Below are 24,484 nucleotides of genomic sequence, written 5' to 3' on the forward strand. Positions count from 1 at the left end.
CCTATTTATTTAAACTGTTCTTTAATCTTTGAAGTCTTTTGTTTAATTTTTCCTGTAATATTATAATGCACATGGACCTAGTGCGTTTTGTACACGTAAAGCTGGGTAGCTGGCGCGCGCTTGACTAAAAAACGATTGAATCCAGCTTGTCTGCGTTAAAGTTACGCAGCTGGTGCGCGCTTGAATGCCTCAGCTCTCGTGTGATGGTCATGTGATCAGGTGCGCTCTAGTAGCGGTGTGTTGCTGAAGATGGCGTGTTGTGGAGGCTGTTTGTGTTGTCATTGCTGCTGCAATGAAGGCGATATAAGAACACCAGAGGAGCTGGTATGAGTGAATTTATGTGTATTATCTGTTTCATAACGGAAAGCGCCTTGTTGAATGTTATGCGCGTCCTTTCTAATGCGCAAAATGATGCTTCATCTGTTATTCTCCACCCACATTCACTGTAAACAGCACCATGTAAATCAAGTGTACACTAACAATGAGTTTAGCAATCAAACTGAGTGTACTGAGAGCAGTAAAACTCAACAAACTACTGAATTCATAGGCATTATCACTGAACGTGAAAGTGTAACGTTAACTGTTTCTGAATTTAGTGTGCTCCCTATCTAGACGACATTGGGCATATTGGCCAGTGCAGCAGTTTTGGATAATATGTCATTAGGGCATCATGTCATTTGGACGTCTTGTAATTTGGGAATTATATCACCAAAATATTATCTAAATAGTCAGCTCATCAGGTTATGAGACACAACTTGTAATTCTTGATTTTATGATGATTAACCTGATTTAATAATTATGTTAATGAGTTTCTTATTGTTGTAAAGACAAATAAAGACAAAAAAAAAGAGATTGTAGACAAATCTTCTGCTTCAGTCATTATTCTAGGTATAATAAAATGAAATGTCAGAAATGTACTGACTGAGAAAGAGTCCCTCCATTGTTTAGAGTCGTCACATGCCATCTGTTCATTTTAAAGACTGAGATCATCCCAGTCTGGGAAACCTTAGAACCACCAAAAGGAAACCATCGGGGATTTACTTTCTAAAGCATCTGATCTCATTTTCTGAATGTGTTAATCTGATTATATGATTTTATTCTGGCTTTTGCTTGTTAGACAATACTGGGTGAAACCAGAGAAGATGATGATGATGATGAAATATTGCCAAGAAAAGACTATGAGGTCAGTGAATAATGGACATAAAGTAATTCTAAGACTTGAAACATACTTGATATTTTGTCTTTACCTGTGATGTCTGAACAATATGAATGCTGCATGTAATGTCTTCATTAATATTTTACATTTCAGAGTTTGGATTATGACCGATGCATAAATGAGCCATTCTTGGAGGTTTTAGAGGGGTTGGATAATAAGGTAAAATGTGTTATGTCATCATTTATCATATTCGATGATGTCAGGTCCTTGTTTACCAAGCTAATTATCTAATTTCTCTTACAGAAAGCCAGAAAGTATGAAGCGATAAAGTGGATTTTGGTCTTTGCAATTGGAGTATCAACAGGCCTGGTATGTTTCGGGGTGGTTTATGCATCTAAAATAATTTTGATCAATTGCAAAAGCTGTTTTTATACTGTCTTGATATTTCTACTATAGAGTTTGAAACTTATAGAGGATTGTAGATCCTGTGGGAGTAAAATATGCAATATAAAATTATAACTACAATATAAAATGAGAACTAATGTCTTTGTTGTGGTCAGTAGCCTAGTTGGTATAATATTTGACATTTCATCTCAGTACAGTTTCTATGGTTATAAAAAAATTGTGATTTTTCTCTTTTTTCAGACTGGCCTGTTTGTGGATTTCTTTGTGCGGCTCTTCACTCAGCTAAAGTTCAGCTTGGTTGGAAAATGTATCTTTTCTGCTCAATGCTGCTTTGTGTTTTGGCTTGTTACTTTGCCCCATTTGCTGATTGGAGTCCTTGACCTGTTGTTTAGCTGTGGAGGATTGCAGTGAGAATGGCTGTTTAGCTCTCTCATTACTGGAGCTGCTGGCTCTCAATATGATGTTCATATTCATCTCCAGTGTTCTGGTGCTCATTGAGGTAAGAACATCTGAATATACATTAAAGTTAGGGTAGGGAATTTCAGAGAGGCTAGCAATAGCAACCTAGCTTTGAAAGCATGAGATCCTACCCTCCCTTCACAGTGCTTTCCAAAGCCACGTCTCCATCAAAGCACATGAACACGCACAGCAGAGTCTACAAAGCATCCCGGCATGAAAGACTGCGTTAAATTACCCCTTAACTTGATAGTGTTGACATCAAGAAACGCATAAATCCGAGTCCGACAGCTCCGGGTAAATCGTCACAGGTTGCCATCTTGTAATTATTGTTATGACATGGCATGAACGCAGCATAAGCTCCTTGTTTTGGTTCAGGAGGAACTGTAAAAGGTGGCTGCTGTTTGTTTTTTGGCGCTCTGTGGCTGTCTGTCTGCAACTCTGCATAACATGAAACATGCTAATGATGTGTGATGTCTGAGCGAGTAGGGTGTGCGGAGTAATGAAAATACATGTGTTGACAGGCAGGTAGGACATTCAGAACCGAATTCGGACCTAATGCAATGATTGGACGAACATTTTTTGATCCTGAGACTTCCACAGAAGATATATATACATGTTTTAATATTTAGACCACTTCTATTATTGATTGCTATCAGGATGTGAACACACACACACACACACATATATATATATATATAATTTAGATATAAATTACATAAATATATATATCATTTATAGAAATTATAAAATCTTAATTGCATGCTATTCTTAAAAAAAAGCTAATTTAATAATTGTATAGTGTTTGTGTGTATAATGAATCTGTTTTTTTCCTGTATAAAGCCTGTTGCAGCTGGGTCTGGTATCCCAGAAATTAAAAGTTACCTTAACGGAGTAAAGATTCCAGGGATTGTGCGGCTGCGGACCTTCATTTGTAAAGTCACTGGTGTCCTGTTTGCTGTTGCTGGAGGTAATTATGAGAAAATTGCCTATATCAGCGGTACAAAGATTATAATAAAGCCTGGCTCTGTGCTCTATATGACTTAATGGTGATTGCCAATTAAAACTATTTTTGGTTAAAGGTGGGGTATGTGATTTTCTTTATTGACCATTTTTTCAATATCACTTGAAATCCTATTCCTAACCCACTTACAGCCACTGAGTTAGAAGCACTGAAATGAAAATTTAGCAATTTAATCATCTGTGGAACGGGCAGGACTCGGAAAAACTCCAGCCAATCATTTCCAAGACCGCCTAGAATCATTGTACAGTCAGTGCGTCAATCAAACGGTTGTACCATGCCCCCCTCCCCATCCCCCTCACGCGCGTGTCCCCTTCGTGCTCATACTCAAAGCTCGTGACCCAGTCACAGTAAGTGCAAGTCGCCCCGGTACAGAGAGAGAGAGAGTAAGTGCAATCTCGCGCATCTGAGTTTTGCAGATGCATGATTGCGCGTCCATGTTCTTTGAATGGGTGGAGTCAGGGCCAGCGTTGGAGGAAAGAAGGTAGGACCTTTTGAGTTTGTATTTTCAAAATCTGCCGGCCGTTTTGCAAATCCCATACCCTACCTTTAAGATTTTCAAGAAACATATGTGTAAACTGGCCTGATGATGGTAATATGTCAATAAATTACTTGATGTTTTCCAGAGCCTTGCAGACCAATGACAGTGGTAGGTCTTTTAAAAGTTGTTCCAGGCTGACTCAGTATTGTTTTTTGTTTCAGGGTTGTTTGTGGGTAAAGAGGGACCGATGATCCACAGTGGAGCGATAGTAGGGGCAGGACTTCCTCAGGTACTCCTCCATATGCTGATATTTCCAACGTGAGCTGAGTAATACACATATTGATTTCACTAATCTTTAACCTTTCTGCCATAGAAAGAAGTTAAGCTTGACAGTATGTCATACTGTCTTGTAGTATGAGGTTACGCACCCATGCACGGGAGTGGCAGGGTTAAAGCTTTTCTCCCAGATCAACAGTTACCTTTTCTTCTTATACCCTGAGCAAAGCATTGTTAAAGGGGTGGTTGATTATGATTTCACTTTTCTAACTTTAGTTAGTGTGTAATTTTGCTGTTTGAGCATAAACAACATCTGCAAAGTTACAACGCTCAAAGTTCAAAGCAAAGCCTATTTAAGCCTTTAAAACCACCTATTTGCTTTTAAAGAAATCGTTTTTTAAAGACTACTACTAACGGCTGGTAGGGACTACACGACATTCCTTCTGGGTTAGTGACATCACCAACCTTAAAATTACATAAACCCCGCCCCCGGGAACACGCCGTCCATGTTGAGAAGAGGAAGAGTTGTTGTAGTAGAGCACATTTGTGAGTCTGCTTAAGCTGTCGCATCCGTCTTTTCACATGCAATACAGTACGTAACACAAATGCAATAGCATGTCACTCTGTAGGCATCTTACAACAGTTCCCACACAAGCGTTTTTATAGATTATCATGACAGAATATGATAATTTGAGATAGTTAACTCCACATCAGCAACATAAATTCATCAACTAACCATTCGGAAATGTCCTGTTGCATTTTACATATAATCATGTCACTTCTTCTTGAGTCTCTCCATCATTGTTTGACTCTAGTTTAAACATAAAAGGCAGAACAGTTTCTGACATTTTAGTGCTTGTCTGTGTGAGGTAATCAGAGCTACACACACACACACACAAGCTCTTGAAGCTCCGCCCTCTGCAGCAGCTCATTTGCATTTATTACGAAACTACGTGTTTTTACTGACCCTCAAAAGGGGACAATTTTAACATGGTGTAAAAAATGATCTGTGGGATATTTTGAGCTAAAACTTCACATACACACATAGACTTATTTTACATATTGTAAAAAGGGGCATGTTTATACCACCTCTTTAAACATGAGTGGAATATCAACACCAAAACGTAGGTACCAAATAGTACTTTATTGTACATTAGGATACTTTAATATCTCTATTAAGTTCACCACCTTTCAGTTCAGTTTATAAGCTGTCAAATGAGATCAAACATAACATGGCATAGTTACATGTTAGAACACACTAGTAGATAAATAGTCTGTAGTGGAAAGCACATGTGTTTTGTGAAGCAAATGGTACAGATGTGTCATTGAGGTGCAATCGATTCTTGTCTCCCCAGAGACCATCCAGTGCCTGGAGTCTCTCAACAGTCCTCGATCCGCATATTGATGAATCCTTTGCATTAGATAAGCATTAGCATACTGTGATGATGAAGGCTATTGTGCCACGTATAATTCACATGTATACTTTTAAAGGGATTTCTGAAGTACTAGGGCAGCCGCAGTAAAGAGTTCTACCCATATTCGCTCACCCCTACAATACTTTAGATGGTTGATGATTTTGTGATCTGAATGTTACCTGGTAAGTAATTTATGCATCATCTTAACCGGCAACATTCAAAGTTAAATCTTTTGAACGCATGTTTGTATGTCTGCTTAGTTTCAGAGCATCACCTTCAAGAAGATTCGCTTTCACTTCCCATATTTCCGCAGTGACAGGTGATGTATCACACCACGCACTAAATAATTTATTACATAGTGCAAAATGAATGTAAAACAGCATTTACCTCCACTGGCTGCAACCCTTTACCTTTGTAATGTGGTATATTTCTATGTGAAAATGTGCAGTATAGAACATTTTATCCAGTGATAATTGACTGAAATGGAAAATGTATCGATGTTTAAAGCTAATTACAGAAATAGTTTTTTTGGTTAACATGATCCAATATCATGTGTAGCTTTTAAAAAAATAAACTTTTTGGTTACTCTTTACAATAAGGTTTCATTTGTTAACATGAAGTAAGAATGAGAATTATTATTGTATTAACTAATATTAACAATGTTAGCGCAGGTTAGTTAATACATTAACTAATGTTAATTAGGCCTTATTGTAAAGTGTTAGCCTTTTATCTTTAGAATATTACTGTTGTATGATATTATTTTATTATAATTAATAAATAATATTTTTTATAAATAATATATATATATTTTTTTTTTGCATCTTTAGAATGTGCTCAATAAGACTGACTGTGTATTAATAACTGGGATATCAAAAGTGCCCTCATTTTTTTATTTATGTTATGTTGTGTTAAGGGACAAAAGGGATTTTGTGTCAGCGGGTGCAGCAGCCGGAGTTGCGGCTGCCTTCGGGGCACCCATAGGGGGCACACTCTTTAGTCTGGAGGAGGGGTCATCCTTCTGGAACCAGGCTCTCACATGGAAAGTGGTATGTTGATGTTTGTTGGGTTTTGGTCATGTATTTTTGGTATGTGCTCAAAGTGCTACTTGACCTTAATCCATTATAATTCCCTGTCTCTGTCTCTCTTCTGTCTTTTAGTTGTTCTGCTCCATGTCTGCCACTTTTACACTCAACTTCTTTCGTTCTGGGATCAACTTCAATAAATGGGGATCATTCCAGCTCCCTGGCCTGCTCAACTTTGGAGAGTTCAAGGTGAAGAACTACAGAATGAAAACATTAAGTTCCCTTTATTATATGCATTTTTATTGTGTTGATGTAAGTCAGGTGATAATATGGTAGTAACATTTAAAAGAACCAAATCCTTTCCTGTCCTCTTTTACATTTAAATATTTATTTGGCCTATTACATTCTTAACCCTTCAGAATAAACGGTGAATTGCACTTAATGAGTCATTAGAGATTCAATTACTGTTGCGCAGAAAAACATATACTTACACTATGACATACCTCGGGTCACTAGCAGAAATCCTATACACTTTTCACAAACAAATTAATTTGCAAAAAGATATTCTTATATATTTTTATTATACTTTAAAAAGACCCGAGTTATGCATTTAAGAGTTATTGCCCATTCTTACTGTGAATAATTAATTAGTGCACAGTATTAAAAAATATATTTTTATAATATTTTATAAAATTGTAATGTCCTTTTCACCTGACGTCACCTGATGTTTAGTTTAAAAAAAGTTAGAAGCCAGAATGCTATTTGATTAAGCCTAATGTTATAGGTAATGCAGCTTTTTTTTTTTTTTAAGATAAATAATAGTTAATGCAATTATTTTAATATTAAGTCATAAATGCTAAGATGCTATTGAGGGTAAATTTGACCTTAAGCTTGCTGATTATTTGTGAATGCTGTTTCCTGTTGACTTAAAATGATCAATGAATCAATGAAAGCAAACTCAAGCAGGTTTGTGGTGTTGCCTTATTTGTTTTTCTTTGCTATCTTTAGTGCACAGATGGAGATAAGTCATGTCATTTGTGGACGGCAGTAGATTTGGCGTTTTTTGTATTAATGGGGGTGGCAGGAGGTCTGCTCGGCGCGCTGTTCAACTGCATCAACAAACGGCTGGCAAAATACCGGATGAGAAACGTTCATCCCAAAGCAAGATTCATCAGGTGACCGAGAGATATCTTACTTATTTGGATTTAGTATTGAATGAAACTTTAGAATTTAACTACCCAGATATAAAGAGAGTAGCTTTCTGAGTTGTACATATGACAATATTTTATATTTCTTTTATTGGCAGGGTGTTGGAGAGTCTATTGGTGTGTATGGTGACCACACTAGTGATCTTCATGGCTTCAGTGACTCTTGGGGAGTGCCGAGATTTAGTCTCCACCATAAATAACAACACATCAACACAGGTCAGACTGAGACCAGCTTCTTTTCTCTCTTATAACTTCACTATTTTTCTCTCTTATTATAACTACTCTATTTTTCTTAGCTTCTTTGGTCCCACTTTATATTAAATGGCTTTAACTACTTTGTAATAACATTTAAATTAATCATTTGACACAATGTTCTTACTGTGTACATACTAGAGCTGCACGATTAATCCTTAAATGATTGCAATCATGATTCATATACCCACACAATCTTTCTCCTAGTCAAGTCACCTTTATTTATATAGCGTTTTATACAATACAGATTGTTTCAAAGCAGCTTTACAGTGATCACAGGAAAATCATGCATTTCGTCTGTTGTTCAGCTGAACTCATTTCAGTGTTGATTCAGTTCTGTTGTAAAGATCATCAATTATTCAATTAGTTTATTTCATCTATAAAGCAGTTTTGCAAAAAATAAAATAAAGTCATCCAGCTCAGTTCATTTATCATACAACAGCGTCAGTACAGTCAGATCAATAATATTGTTGAATATTAAGTGTCCCTAACTAAGCAAGCCAGAGGCGACAGTGGCAAGGAACTCAAACTCCATCAGGTGACAGGATGGAGAAAAAAAAACCTTGGGAGAAACCAGGCTCAGTCGGGGTGTCAGTTCTCTTCTGGCCAACGAACGAACATGGTGGGATTATGATTCAAGCAGCATCATAAGTCAGAATTCAGATTGGGATCTGTAGCATTCAAATATGCTTTTAAAAAAAGTAACTTAACTTGGCACTTCAAATAACAATTGTATCGATTACATTGTTATGCCACCAGTTGTGGCTGTTAAGAAATGTATTCGTCATTAAATAATTCATTCAAGAGATTCGGTCAAAAACGCTGATTCATCCAGTAATGAAGCAAGTGAAGTCTTTATGAGTGAGTCATTGAATCATTCATTCAAACCACTTTTTTAAAATATGAATTCTAATCAATTAAACAGTTTTAAATAGACTGCAGCAATTTATATTTTGTCAGAACCTCTAGTAAATTGCATTATTTTATTTAGTTGTCTGTAATCGTGGGAGGGTCATGATCTCTTTTTGAAACAAAAAAAGGTGATTCTCAGTTTATCCAGAACTCTAGTACATGGATGTTTTTACATTGTACCAATATTTAAAAATACCTTTGTTGTAATTACATCTGTAATTAATTTCTGTGGTTACATCTACAATTACACTGTTGACCCTTCCATTACCCCTTAAGCCACCCTGAAACCTAATCATACCACCAAACCTGTCCTTAACCTTACCCATATCCCAACTCAGTAGCAGCACAAGTGTTTTGCAATACAAAATGAACAGTAAGTTATGATGAAAGTAATGATTACTTGCTGAGCTGAAATAACAGCAGCAAGATATTGAACTGTTGGTATACAACCTGGGGTGTGTTTCCCGCACAACGACATAACTCACTGCTTACCACCAAAGTATGATGCATCGTTGTAGAAACTAACTAGCTAGTCACGACTATTTCCCTAAAAATATTTTGCTTTATTTAATGTTTGATTTCCTTGTGCATTTACCCACATGCACACTCCTCAAAAACAGGGCTGATTGTTGACATGCTAAAATGTATGATTAAAATGTATATTTAAATGGGATGAAAGATATAGAATGTATTGAATGCCATCAGGTCACAGGTTCGCGTTTAAAGTCTGTTTAGAGAGAACGCCGTCGTCTTAGTGGCCCCTAATGTAATAAAAAATGATAATTTTGCTGGAAGTGAATCAATCAAAACCAACTTTAGCCGGAAATAACATTATTCAAAATCGCTATAAAGCCAAAACAATCTCTGTTACCGTAAATTGTATGTTTATCTCTGTAAAGCTGCTTTGAAACAATCTCCATTGTTAAAAGCGCTATATAAATGAAGATGACTTGACTTGACTTGACTTGACTTGAATGTTAGCTTGATGCTGTGCCCAATAGCATTTTCTATCTATATAGTCCACATGTCATTTTAACAGGAAACTCTGCTTCTAACCACAGCTCGATAGCTATAGTTCCAACCACGCACGTTTGCGATGCTGTTTGCGAATGTTCGATGGAACTATGGTTTCGGGAAACACCAAGTTGTTTAGCTTTGTTGGTAATGACAAGTTGCAACCATAGTTGGCTAACGATGATTTTGGGAAACACACCCCAGGTCCACACTTCAGTTTATTTTTATGAGATTATAACTTCTAATTTCTAAAAAGCTGTCCTTTTTCGTGTGCAGTATGAATCGGACTGTAGGTGAAGTTATGGTTTGTGTTTTGTAGGGTTCTGTAAATGAGGAGGTGAACTCAACCATACGACGATTCTTCTGCTACAACAACACATATAATGACATGGCGACTCTGTTCTTCAACCCTCAAGAGGTGGCAATCCATCAGCTCTTCCACCAGAATGGTAAGAAACGTATTTGCAGCAATGTACTGTGTTTAGGTTAGCATGGTTTGCTATTTTGAATGTACTACCCCAATTTACCCAAAATGTGATATATATGTCATTTACTCCACCTCAACCTGTTTTAGGACTGCACATTTGCATAAATAATCTTTTGGTCAATATTACGATTACTCAATGACTTATTAATAATCCACTACAGATCAAAAGTTTGGAATAATTATGATTTTTTTTTTTTTTATGTTTTTGAAAACTCTTTTGCTCACCAAGGATTAATTTATTTGGTAAAAAAAAAATACAGCACAAACAGTAATATTGTGAAATATTGTAAAAAAAAAAAATGTTTTAACATATTTTCAAATGTAATTTATTCCTTTGATGCCAAGCCATTACTCCAGTCTTCAATTTAATAAAGACCAATTTATTGATCAATTGAATGCCTCCTTGCTCAATAAAAGTAATAATATATTTATCTTTAATCCTATTTACCCCAAACTTTTGAGTTGTAATTTGAATTTGTTTCCTCCACCACGATGAGACTAGTGGAGGTGGAGACTAATCTGCATATTAGAATGATTTCTAAAGGATCATGTGACACTGAAGACTGGAGTAATGATGCTGAAAATTCAGCTTTGCCTCACAGGAATAAATTACATTTTTAAATGTATTCAAATATAAAAGTTATTTTAAATTGTCAAAACATTTCATATATTACTGTTTTTGCTGTATTTTGGATCAAATAAATGCAGCCTTGGTTAGCAGAAGAGACTTAACGATCTAAAACCTTTCAACGGTAGTGAATATTTCAAATAAATTATATTAAAATAAATGAGACCAAAATAATTAACTGTAGTGCACTTCCACACCTACTAAAAACTACTAAACATTTAGCGAGGGTGAAATCACACTGCTGTAAAGTAAAAAAAAAAAAAATGATTAGAGCCTCATTGTGAAACGGAATGTGGCACAATAAAAGTTTTATCTTGATTTCATAATTGTTATAATCCAAATTTTCATTAAACATCCAACCCTCACCTCTTTGATATTGTAATCCGTAGAAATCAAGTTGAAGTTTCCTGAGATGTATAAATGACTATACAACTCTATTTTCTAACCCTCTCTGTCTTTCTTTCTCACTTGTTCTGGCTTTGTTCACAGCTACCTTCAGTCCGGTCACCCTCTCGCTTTTCTTCGTGCTGTATTTTTTTCTGAGCTGTTGGACATATGGTGTGTCCATCCCCAGTGGTCTGTTTGTCGCATCTCTTCTCTGTGGAGCTTCACTTGGACGCCTGGTGGCCAATGTCCTCAAAATGTAAGATTTATTTCTGTTTATAGTGTCCTAAGAACTACCAAGGTCACCCTTTTGGAACAGGACACATGTATTTAACGCATCTTATTCATCATCATCTTTTTGCATAAATGTAAAATTTTGTTTTACTGTGTAATTGCAGTAACTTCCATATGCAAATCTATTCGGGGACCTTTGCCTTGATTGGAGCAGCTGCCTTCCTAGGAGGCGTGGTTAGAATGACCATCAGCCTGACAGTAATCTTAATTGAATCGACCAATGAGATCACCTACGGACTTCCCATTATGATTACACTGATGGTAGGAAAACAAAAATCAGAATTTGGTGGGGTTTTTTTGTCTTATAGGAAATCATCATCCAGGAAATTTGTGTGATGATAAATACTATTATTTGGACAGTTTGTGTGACTTTTCAACTATCAGACTACACCCTTAATAAATGTCTTCCCAGTATATCAGAATTAAAATGTAATATGGTAAAAAAAAAAAAAAGAATCTACATAACTAACTACCATTGTTTTTGTCAGGTGGCCAAATGGACAGGAGATTTCTTTAATAAGGGAATATATGATATTCACATTCACCTGAAAGGAGTCCCGCTGCTGGAGTGGGAAACAGAAGTCGAGATGGACAAGTGAGACCTTTGTATTACACGTGTCACAGTGGCTTTTTATTATTGAGGATCACAGAGGTTCCAAGAATTTGAACTTTTAAGACACACTTAAAAATCTCTGCATTTCATAACATTATTTGTCAAATAATCCAAGTTCTAGGAAAAATATGCTATTTTGTAATGCAATGATGTTCGTACATGATGTGTCTAAATGCCTTTGGGGCCACTTCATTCATTCATTGCACTCATTAAATGCTTAAAATCCTTATCTCATCTCTTAAAATTAATTCATTCAGTCATTGCTTAAAATCTTAAGTTAGGGTGTTCTTGTGGTTATGAGGTTGAGTTCATGTAAAAAAAAAGAAGAAAAAAAAGTCTAATCACTAAGAAAAGTAAAATCTTAAGTTTATCTCTTAAAAAATATTAATTCATTCACTGCTTAAAATCCTTATCTTATCTCTTAAAATTCATTAATTAATTCAGTTATTCATTCAAATCTTTAGTTTATCTCTTTCATTCATTCATTCTTTGCTTAAAATCCTTGGTTGGTTCGTTCATTCATTCAAATACTACGTTTATTTCTCAAACGTCGTTTAAATCCTTAGTTCGTATGAATTAATATGTCCCTTCATAATTTGTCTTGTACAAATTTGTCTTGTTTGTTTTTAATTGATCCCCATCTCCCTGTTAGATTGACAGCCAGTGACATCATGGAGCCCAACCTGACATACGTGTATCCTCACACCCGTATTCAGTCTCTGGTCAGCATCCTGAGGACCACAGTCTATCACGCCTTCCCCGTCGTCACCGAGAACAGAGATAACGAGAAGGAGTTTATGAAGGGAAATATCCTCATAAGCAACAATATCAAATTCAAGGTACATCACACCATTTGTACCAGTATTTATCTTTATCCACAGTGTTTTGACCACAAGATGGTGCAAATGGTCTACTGGTTTTACGTCTCGCTCAGTAACACACAAATTAGCTTTATTTGATAGAGTTGAAGTGACTTTTTGCCTGCCGGATGATAAAATAGACTATATTGAAGGAAGGACCTGAACCATAATTAGGGATCGAATTATTACAGAGACTAGGGGGTGTTTTTTTGTGTTTTTTTTTACTTTAACTGATACAGTTTTTCTCAGATGCTTTGGCACATTTCTTAAATCATCCTTAGCATTTGCAAACCAGTAAGTGCATTTCTCGAAACTATTCATACAAACCACACAACACAATGCTAAAATCCTTGGTTCATCTCTCAAAAGTAAATATTTTCTTTGCAAAATATACAAATATAAAGTTCTTTGCAATAAGTGCAAATAGTTGTTAGATGCTATTAACTTATAAATAGTGGCAGATACTATTTGAACCTCAGTATTGTTGTACATTAACAGGATGCAGTAATAACATATTTATTAAATTAAATTACTATATTTATTAAAATTATTAAATTGATGCCGCAAACAATGCTTAGCCATGTTGTCGATATAACCGTGTACTCAGTCAGTATTTCCTGATGTAAACTATGCCTACGGTTTTGATGACAATGACTGAAAATCCACAAGGATGCATTATGTATAGCATAGCATATATCAATTTCAATGGTACAAAATGTACACATTAATGTATGTGGAATATTGATTGCAAGAAATTGGACAGGTTTTTCAACAAATTACAGTACAATGTCATTGTGATACAAAAGAAAAGAAAAAAGACAACCATTTTACAGTACATCTTTATTCATTAATTCATCATCACTTATATGGTTAAAATTTACTGACAAGCATTTATGGTAAAATAAGATACACTTTAATGTAATTTCTATTGAAACACATGTCATTAGACAACTATTTCACAGAACACTATTTTCACGTGACTGAGGAAACTCTGCTTTGACTCGGAGCATGACTTCATTATGAAACTAATCAATGCTATTGTGTACTATTCATTATTGTTGTTATTACTAGGAACTGGATAATATTCTGATTGTTCCAATCCAATCTGACTTCTGACCTATAATGCTGGCTGAATCATAATCATACACTGTTCGGTCATTGGCCCCCTGACTGAGCCTGGTTTCTCCCAAGGTTTTTTTCTCCATTTTGTCATCTGATGGAGTTTTGGTTCCTTGCCACTGTTGCCTTTTCACCTTTTTTTCACCTTTGTTGCTATTGTCTTTTGGATTGCTTAGTTGGAGACATTAAATTGAACATTTCATTTAATTTTCAACAATATTATTGATCTGCCTGCATTGACACCATTATATGAGAACTGAACTGAGCTGGACGATGACATCAGCGGCAATATATATAAATGAACTAAATTAATAACTTTTTTACATCAAAAATGAAACATCACTGAATTTACTTAAGCTGGACTGTGACGCTTTTTTCTTCTGGAAACAAATTTTGTTGCATATTTTCCTGTTACCTCTGTAAAGCTGCTTTGAAACAACCAGTATTGTAAAAAGTGCTATATAAATAAATGTGACTTGACTACTATATGTAATTCTAAAAAAAAATTTTTTTATAATCTTTCATTAATATATTTTAACTTTATCCACATCTAAAATATGTATCCACTCAAAATCTAACTTAAATCCGATGGGTAGATCAAGCCCTACAATATATATCATCATTTGTTTTAAAATAAAATAAAAAGTTGTGTAAAAATGTATTAGCAATAAGCATGATGATTAACATGAACCAAAATTAATAAATGCTGTATTGTTAATTTATGATTACTAATTAATTTTGTTTCTATGTCCAAAAAACAAAACCCTGTTTACTCTTGTTGTTTCTGCTCCTTCAGAAAACCAGTGTGTTGACGCGTGCGGGGGAGCAGAGACGGAGGTGTCAGTCGATGAAATCATACCCGTCGAGTGAGCTACGCAATGTGTGTGATGAGCAGGTTGTTGTGGAGCCGGCGGAGGAAGGGCAGGACATGCTTCAGCAGATGCTGGAGAGGAGGTCAGTAGGATGAACTTTGACCTTTTACCTCCAGAACTATTATCACCCTGTTCCAATTGAAAAGCATCTTATATTATGAGAACATTGAGCATTGAGACAAGATGAATTCATATAACAGTACTTTGCATGCATATATTGTCACAGAAATATTTAAACACTGCATATTCTCCACTTTTGAGCATTTATAGCTCCCAGAAGTCCTCTTATAACTTTTTTCTTACACCAAAAACAGGCATTTGGTGACATTAAAGGTGAACTAAGTAACTTTTTTACTGCTTTGGAGTCATTGTAATTACTTTATATTACTGATTTCGTGTTGAATGGTGGTCGTCTCGCACCCCCCTGGTGCCTGTGAGCCGCAAAACCACCCTTGCAACTTTGGGCCGGCGAGCCGCCGGCCTCAGTGTTAGGAAGTATCGTGTGATATCAGGTCTCGCGAGGTAACGAATTGCTTTATGGCAAAAAACAGATCTGATAAAATTCTGATAAAATGAGCATCAAACAGAAATAACCCGGCGCCGTATACATGTGGTGTCCGAGGCGCACATACAATATAGATTGCCGACAGTTAAACAGGGCGTGCGCAGCTCTTAAAGGGGCCATACCTTATTTCCACTCGTTACAGCGTCCATCCTACTGAACAGGTACCGGTGTACACAAGGGGGTAATCCATCGACCGGAAGTTGAAGCCGGCTGGGTGCCGCCATCTTGTAGCAGAACTTCACTTGCGTTAGCATTTCCATTGACTCCCATTCATGTTGGCGTCACTTTGACAGCGAATAACTTTACATCTGAGGCGTTTAAAGACTCCATTTGTCCATTATTTATTTCTAAAGAAACATGACAATGTATAAAGGGCTCCATTACCTTCTATGTTACATTATGGCCCCGTAGAAACAGTTTTTGTAAAAATAGGCTAACGATTGCGTCATAACCACTCGACTCTCTGTCGCGCTGTACAGAAATTACCGTACAGACAGGAGGAGAAGCTCGCAGGCAATCGGGGGGACGTCCCGTCAAGGGAGAAGCCCGTAGATAATGAGTCCATAAAAGCAACAGAATACTTACTCCTGCTCACTCACGCCAAAGAACTCTTTGCTCAAGTTCCCCGTCTCTGCAAGATTAACGTTGGCAATTTTCACGCACAGCTACTAGAAGATTTACGTCTGTCAGACAGCTTGCTCACGTCATCAAGCTTAGTTTGAGTCGGTTTGAGTCTGCGCTTCAGGAACGGAAGTGCTCAAAAATCGCTAAAAATGGGCTTCAACTGTCTCAACTGAGTTCCAATGAGATGGCTCTGTCCACTTCTTATACTGTCTATGGGTGTACAGGGGGAGGGGATCCGGCCATGAGTGCAAGCCATCTCTGCATAAGTGCTGTTCATGACAGTACAAGTACTCCACAGCGACTCTAGGGGTCGCTGTTTGACAAAAACGGAATTCCTACTTAGTGCTGCTTTAACACTTCCATCCTCTCTTTTACTCTTAGATTTTAACAGTTTTTTTTGCTCTTGTACTTTTAAATCCTCTATATGTAATCCAGGGCAGACCAGTTAAATATTGAATAATATTGAAAATATAAGAGATCATATACTAATATGCTGATATTTTTCAATGAATGGTTTTGCTGTTTATTTTTAATAAATGATGTCGGTGTACTGGGGAGGAGCTGTGACAGTATTGTGCCTTTTATTTAAAAAGAGCAAAGGAAATCTATTTTCCCACGTGAGCCCTTAACACGAGACCGCTGTGTGGTGTTGATGTTGGCAGGCATGTGCCGTACCCAAACCTTTACCCGGACCAGTCTCCCAGTGAGGAGTGGACCATGGAGGAGAGGTTCCGCCCGCTCACCTTTCACGGGCTCATCCTGCGTTCACAGCTCGTCAACTTGCTGATCCGCGGAGTCTGCTATGCTGAAAACCAGTCGGTCAGTGTCATTCAATTGCCTCCTCTTGTTTCCCTTCTCCTTGATTCTTCGCTCTTCTTCTCTTCCTGTCTCATCACCTTTTCTCTTGCCTTCATTGTCCACCTCGATTTTCTGCATATTACTCTCATCATTCTTTGAGGCGGTCAAATCATCCCTGTAGTCCCCTTATGTGTATGCCTTATAATTACTTGAAAGTGCACATTAAAATTCAATTATAAGTTATGGAATTTATTAATAATTGTTCCTGTTTTTTTAATAATATTTTATTAAAACTTTATAGCTTTCTCCACCATTTGGCTAATCAAGGCAGCATGATCAGGGAAGAATATTATTATTAACCACTCTCATTAAAGGGGTCTTGTGTTTTTTTTTTTTTTTACATTTTCAACTTTTTCTTAGTGTGTGTAATGTTGCTGTTTGAGCATTAAAAAGGTCTGCAAAGTTAGAAAGCACAAATCCAATCCAAAGGGAGTTATTCTCTATATCAATAAGCACAGTTTCTGAACTCCCTGAAATGGCTCCATTGTAGTCTTGAGGTTTCTTCTGGGAACAAAAACATCACAATGTTCCTCATTTAAAGGGGTCCTATAATGCTCTTTTACAATGTTTTATGATGTTGTTTTTGGTGTGTACTTGCATATGCTTTCATTCTTGGTTGTTCAAAAAGCACATTATTTTTCACATATTTTACATTATTATAGCTCCTCTCTCCCTAGTCTGGCTCGAACGTGCCGTATATTTCCGGTTTAGATGAAGCCCCTCCTTCCTAAATACGAAATGTGCTGTTATTGGTTAGCTGGCCCAGTGTGTTGTGATCGGGGTTAACAGTGTTTAAAATGTATCCACTCAGCCTTAACCAAGTTGGTCAGCCTTAGGAAACAGGGTGGAAAAAACAGCATCTCTTTAACATAGCGACAGCACTGTCTTCAATAATGGAGCTCAACCAGGCCTCGTCCCCCCTTTTTTGTGTATTCAGAGGGCGGAGATTGTTTAAACATTTGACTTAAAGGAGAACTCCGGCGCAAAATGAACATTTGGTCTAATTACACATTGTTACCTAGTCAACCGTTATCTGAGATTTGTTTTCATGATTATCGAATGTAAATAGTTTTATCTCTACAAACAGTTTAGCCTATAAAGCTAGTATAACGCTAGTATATTGGGCATAGTGTAATGACAAATAAAAATCGCTTGTTAATACCACTAACAAGGCTCAAAATAGCCCCACACTAATACGGTAGCATAATGAGGGTCCCTACCTTCAAACCGAAGCATTGAGAACTTTGTCAGTGTCCAGACAGTTTAATAAGAAGATATTTTAAACATACAGTCAACTTCGCATATACAGGCAGGAGCCATCTTTGAAATACAGCCTTTACCAGTCGATCTACCAAGCCCCGCTCACCTTACTTTAATTTGCCCTTGTTTAACTTGTTCATAGCACTACACGAATCAACCAGATACATGTCAACCAACCTATCTCTCTCTCTTCCTCCACTCTGTAGAGCGCCTCACAGCCACGGCTCTCTCATTCAGAGATGACTGAGGACTACCCACGATTCCCTGACATCCACGATCTCGACCTGGCCCTTCTCAATCCACGCATGATTGTGGCAAGTCCTCTGACCTATAAAACTCATCAGGGAATGCTGTGACTCTCCATAAACTGCTGTATATCAGTTATACATGATGTGTGTTGGTGTGCATAATGACTATTAATTGGTGTTAATTGGAAACGTTGAAGAGCTCTTGTTGTAAAGTGAGCCATGCAGTGATGACAGTTTGTTCAGTGGTCTCTCTCAGACATAATTAGCCTAATTTTGTTTTTCTTTGTTCGTTTTTTTTGCAGGATGTGACTCCTTACATGAACCCCTGTCCGAATACAGTCTCTCCAAATACACGCGTCTCCCAAGTATTCAATCTGTTCAGGACCATGGGGCTTCGACACTTACCTGTAGTCAATGCCGTGGGAGAGGTACGTCGTAGACTGAGGGGATGTTTGCACTACACTGTTTTCAACTAAACCTCTTTATGTGTTTTGACCGTTCATTTACACAACAATGGAGTTTTGGGGGCCTGAATATGCGAACTTTTAAAGACAGGTTTCAAAGTGCAAGTTTTTGAAAACGATACCATTATCGCCTCCATGTAAACTGTGAAAACGGTGACGTCATACGCATGCGTATTGTGTGTTCCGTCTACAGCGTAGTGCTTCTTTACAAAGTGACTTCGCCAACTACTGGCCTGGAATGCATAACGCAGCGTTTTTAGTCATTTTCGCGGACCCGTGTGAACAGGGATCGTTTTCAGAAAGGCAAAAGAAAAACGTTTCCGTTTTTAGTTGTTGTGTAAACACCTTTAATAAGCACAAACATCTAAACACGTCGTTGGAAACAAAGTGGCAAATAAATATAGAAGAAACCACCTGTGTCTTCGGGGTCCTTCGGCCCAAATGGACCCGAAGCATTTAAATATATATATTTTTTAAATCATAGCTTTATCGGAATGGTCCGAAATTTAGTGACTTTGTTGGTACTAGGTATATGAACACCCAAAAAAATTGGGGACAGGATTTGAATAGTCTAAGTGGTTATAAAAAAATAGTCACACTCAGGACCTTCGGGTCCAAATGGACCCGCATAGGAAATTAATGGGAAATTGGCAAAAATGTGAAAATACAGAGTTTTTTTGTGCATACCATCTACAAATCAGCCACGATCCATAAAAAAAGCACACAACAGTGAAGGGGTGAATCTATAAAACATCAAGAGTGCAAAACAGACACATCCACACACACACAAACACACTTTTATACACATACACACTAATAAATTCAGATTACATATAGGTTTTGAATTTTTAAAATGCTAAATTTGTCCACCAGATGGCATCCATCTCATTTCAAAAATTGCTTTCATGAGGCCTAGGCTTGACTCTAAAATGAAATACAGCTTTAAAAAAAAAAAAAAAAAAATTTATATTATATTCAATGGGGAAAAAATGGGTCATAATTATTGCATTAATATTAATTATAAATCATTTTAATTTTTGAAATTATCTCAAAAAAACAAAAAAGAAAAGAAAAAATATTATAAAAACAAGTAAAAAAAAAAAGATGATTTTTTGTTTATAAATATTAATCCCACCCGTCCGGCCCATTTGGACCCGAAGGTCCTGAGTGTGTCTCTGAAATGAAGGACCCCAGAGGGTTAATTTGAACTTAAAGGGGTCATATGATGTGATTTCTTGTTTTCCTTTTTCTTTAGTGTGTTATGTAGCTGTTTGTGCATGTATTAGATCTGCAGAGTTACAAAGCTCAAAGTCTCAAACCTAAAGAGATATTCTTTGTAAAAGTTAGGGCTCAGCCACGCTTCGTTCTCACAGGCCCTCACAAATCTACGTCAGTGTGTGTGGGCAGAGTTTCATAATACCGGCCAAATGTATACGCAAAGAAAGAAGGCGTGACTTGTATTCTCACTGTACTATTGTTGCCGCCATGTCGTGGAGACGATGTGGTTTTTGTTGCGAAAGCCAAGCTACTTTGTCTGGCCTTCCAAAAGAGGACACAATTAGAAAACAGTGGTTAAGCTTTATTTACAACACAGAACAGTACAACCGAAATATTCGTCTGTGTGCTGCGCATTTTTCAGAGGACTGTTTCCAGAACCTGGGAGAGTACAAGGCCGGCTGTGCACAAAGGCTGATTCTAGAAAGTGGGGCAATTCTATCTTTGCATTCTGGCACTTATGACTCACAGACACAGTAGCAAATTCTTAAAATATGAAAACATACTTACAGGCTCAACATTCAAACACGAGATTTGAGCAGTAGAGAGTACCGCTTGTTTGTCATTTCTACGATCACAAATGCAGACATGGTTTTTATGTTTACATGGTGTGTGTCCCCCAACCCACCCCCCCGGTAACAGTAATTCGGCGCAAAGCTTAAAAAGACAGTATAAGTCATTATAATCAGTAATTATCCCCCCAATGAAATAGAACCTTACCAATCTGATAAGTTCTGGTCCAGTCGCGCTGGCAAAGTTGATCGATCAGCTTGGTCATCTGCATCAGATTCGGGCTCGAATTGATAAGGTAGTACCGACATTATCACCTGTCATTATTGCTTTGGGAGCTGATGTTCCAAATATGGTAAGGGGCGTGACGTTTCCGTCACACGCTTCAGGTTTTCAGGCCAATCACAATGCACTGAATTGCCAATCAGAGCACACCGCGCTTTTCAGAATGATGAGCTTTGTAAAAATCAACGCGTTTCAGAAAGGTGGGGCATAGAGGAGCAACAATAATGTAGGGTATGTGTAAAATAGTGACTTTTTGTAACTTAAAACCGCATTAAACCAAATACACAAAATAATGTTCTTTTTAGAACCATCAAATGACCCTTTTAAAGGAATAATTCACCAAAAAATTAAAATTCTATCATCACTTACTGGCCTTTATGGTGTCGTGTGGAACACGAGGTGAAATTTTGTACAATGTTCATGCTGCTTTTTTCCCATTCAGTGAAAGTATATAGTGACCAGGGGCTCTAAAGCTCCAAAATGAACAAAAAAAGCAAAATGACAACAGAATTTACATTTTTTTTCTCAGAATATATTTTCTTGGATGAAGCTTAGTAAACTGTGCAAGAATGGTTTCATACATTTGTGTTTTGCTGTTTGTGTCTCTTGCAGATTGTGGGAATAATCACCAGACATAATCTTACCCATGAGTTTTTAGTTGCTAAACTTCGACAGCATTACATCACAATCTAAGACTCCTCTGGCGCCGTCTGTGATCAATCAGCCATACTCGAGTAGTGGCTCGCTTGAGATGAGACGAGATGAGCCGAACGCTCCAGGGACCTGAGACCAGATCGCCTCCGGACCTGAACCTCTGCTTCAGGTCGACCCTTAAGCCATTCCTAGAGTTCGGTATCTGACCCGTCCAGGCACAAACACACACAAACACGCACTAATGCAGGTGAGATACCATTAATCAACACATTTCAGGAAAGCATCCTGATTTCCTCATACTGACGATGTTCTCTGCCCGTGCTTTACCAACCTCACTGTAGCACTTTTAATTTAGTCTCTTTAAGTTCTGAATGTTTTAAATTGTGCCGACCATTTCTGTGTATTTATGAATGTTTGCTTTTGCACAAAGGGTGAGATAAACCACTGACCACAGTCCCTGGTCGAAATCTTTTAACTTATAGGGTAAATATTATGAAACCAAGAACAGGTCTGTGTCATTATTCACCCCAGAATCAAAAGAAAGATTTGTGTGTGTATAAAGACATTTCTTTTAGACCATTAGATTTTTTTTTTTTTGCATTATGGCATTATGATAATGAAGCACATTTCCCCCAAATGAAAAATGATTCTCGTTACTGTTCTGTTAAAGTAATATTTCAATTATATTGCCATCATTTATTCTGATTTCGATCAAATTATTGTATTAGAATAATACAGAGATTTGTTTTAAAATTCACTGTATTTGTTAATGTAAAGAGAGTCATCAAAATATAAATAATTGGAATTGCTTAATTCATATATGGCACATATATTGTTAAACACATTGTTAAATAAGGCTTAATTTACTCTATAAACAAATGAACTTTTTCCTTTTCTTTGATTTTGGGTGCAATTTGACATATTTTCATGAGACCTTTGTCATTTTTGGCGTTTATAACAAGTGGAAAATTGTAATTGTGGCATTAACAATATTTTTACTGTTATTAGCGCATCTTCAAATAATCATTATGCCCATTCCATTGAAATTTCCTGACATTCTTGATGTTTTTTTTTTGTCAGGGAAGAAAGTGCTCAGGGTGTGTTTGTATTAATGAACCAATCAAACCACCATCAAGGCACTAAATTACAGGGATTTATGTATTTATGTAATATTCTTGTTTTTGTAATCTGACATCCACTGTAATGTACAGTCATGATATCAGTATCATAATGCGACTGTGGTTTGATTTCAAGGGACTTATAAGAGCAGACTAAATAGTATTAGAAGAAATGATGGCACATTTGTATACTACACATTCCTTCTCTTTTTTTTTCTTTGATTTATTTAAGAGGAATTCCACTGTGGAGATTTATCACATACAGTTTATGCTGCAAATAATGTTTTAAATTATGCTTTAAAATGTCATTTATCTATTGCAGTTTTTTATTGTGAGGTGAAACCATCACAGTTTTATTTGATGTGTCTTTTCAGAAGTATGTTTTATAACCATACAGATTATTTGTTGACTAAATATGTGCTGCAGGTATAAACAGTTGACTGAACACCATCCGTCTGTTATAAGAGCTTCATAAAGTGACATGCAAATGTTATGTGAAAATCATCTGTAATCTCAATACTCCATTCTAGTGTCATGTATTCTATCATTATGGTTTTTCAGGTGAATGATACAATGCAGTATAGTCAAAATAAAATTCTCTTGTAAGCTTGCTTGGTAGAATGAGTTCAGTTTTTGGTCAGAATTTCTACAGCATTCCTAATAGGATTTCTAAAACTGTTCTTATAGCATAAAATGGTTAAGTTAGAAGAACTGTATAAAACGTGCCAATCAGCTTTCATAACCAGATGCTGGTCATTGTCTTAAAAAATCAATTATTACAGTATATGAATCAGAGTATAGTTTCACACATAATGGTGGACCTCACACAGCTATAACACAACCTTATATGCTTTTTGTATGTGTGTGCAATTAAAGGAAGTTCTTGTACAAAGAGTTTTCAAAAATAGGCCCTGATAAACGTCACCATGAAATCAAAATTGACAGGTTTCTTCAAGCGTCTTGGAGATGTTGCCACACTTCTGGATTTCGTCGGTCTCATTTTTTTTCTGTTTCTTCATGTAATCATAGAAGGACTCAGTGATGGTGAGATCAGATCTCTGTGTGGATCATACACTCTTGTCACACTCCTTGTGCATACTAAAATCGCACTAGATTTTTACAATTAATGGCAATAGGAATGTTTGGAAATGTAAACTGATACTTCCTTCTGACACACTACAGCAAAAGATATAAATAACTGGCTTAAAACCATTTTTTTGGTGTGCAAATACTAATGTGCCAAAGACTTTTGCACAGTACTTTTAAATGGTAGTGTATTTGTATATGCCGTTCTAGATGTAAGCCATATACACACACGTGTGTGTGTGTGTGTATATATATATATATATATATATAATACACTATGTATTTGTACACAAATGTACAAATACACTACCATTTAAAAGTTCTTGGTCGTTAAGATTTATTTCTCACCAAGGCTGCATTTATTTAATCAAAATACAGTAAAAACAGCAATAATGTTTATATATATATATATATATATATATATATATAACTTTTCCATTTTTATATATTTTCAATTGATCACTAATGCAACACTGTCACATTCTGGAGGATGATGGCATTAAGGAAATTACTTTTAGTGAAATGAATAATACTATAAAAGTGATATTGAGGAGTGACAAAGGCAAAAGTTGACGCTAAATTGACTATTAGTAAAAAAGTATGCATATTTTCTTTGAAATATATTTACATTAGAGGGAGATAGAAATGAAGAAACGCATGGA

General features: G+C 36.5%; 1 protein-coding gene across 1 annotated transcript; it reads left to right on the forward strand.

Moving 5' to 3' along the window:
* Positions 1-209: 209 nt before the first annotated feature.
* Positions 210-22,208, forward strand: clcn6 (chloride channel 6). The gene is made up of 23 exons (XM_056246783.1): positions 210-324; positions 1,118-1,183; positions 1,310-1,375; positions 1,460-1,525; positions 1,802-1,868; positions 1,954-2,060; positions 2,861-2,987; positions 3,741-3,808; positions 5,471-5,529; positions 6,124-6,256; positions 6,368-6,481; positions 7,241-7,407; positions 7,539-7,656; positions 9,938-10,067; positions 11,223-11,376; positions 11,516-11,672; positions 11,900-12,006; positions 12,677-12,863; positions 14,800-14,957; positions 16,727-16,883; positions 18,389-18,496; positions 18,733-18,858; positions 21,577-22,208. Exons 1-23 carry the CDS (start codon positions 250-252, stop codon positions 21,655-21,657), a joined length of 2,598 nt encoding a protein of 865 aa, XP_056102758.1. The 5' UTR covers positions 210-249; the 3' UTR covers positions 21,658-22,208.
* The last annotated feature ends 2,276 nt before the right edge of the window (positions 22,209-24,484 follow it).

Source organism: Rhinichthys klamathensis, unplaced genomic scaffold (assembly GCF_029890125.1).
Source record: "Rhinichthys klamathensis goyatoka isolate OS25496 unplaced genomic scaffold, OSU_Roscu_1.1 h1tg000040l_1, whole genome shotgun sequence".
Taxonomy (NCBI): Eukaryota; Metazoa; Chordata; class Actinopteri; order Cypriniformes; family Leuciscidae; genus Rhinichthys; species Rhinichthys klamathensis.

Coding starts and splice junctions, on each gene's coding strand:
- clcn6 (XM_056246783.1), top strand. CDS start 250: ATGGCGTGTTGTGGAGGCTGTTTGTGTTGTCATTGCTGCTGCAATGAA. Junction 3,809..5,470: donor TAGGGGCAGGACTTCCTCAG/GTACTCCTCCAT, acceptor ATGTCTGCTTAG/TTTCAGAGCATCACCTTCAA. Junction 12,864..14,799: donor GCAACAATATCAAATTCAAG/GTACATCACACC, acceptor CTGCTCCTTCAG/AAAACCAGTGTGTTGACGCG.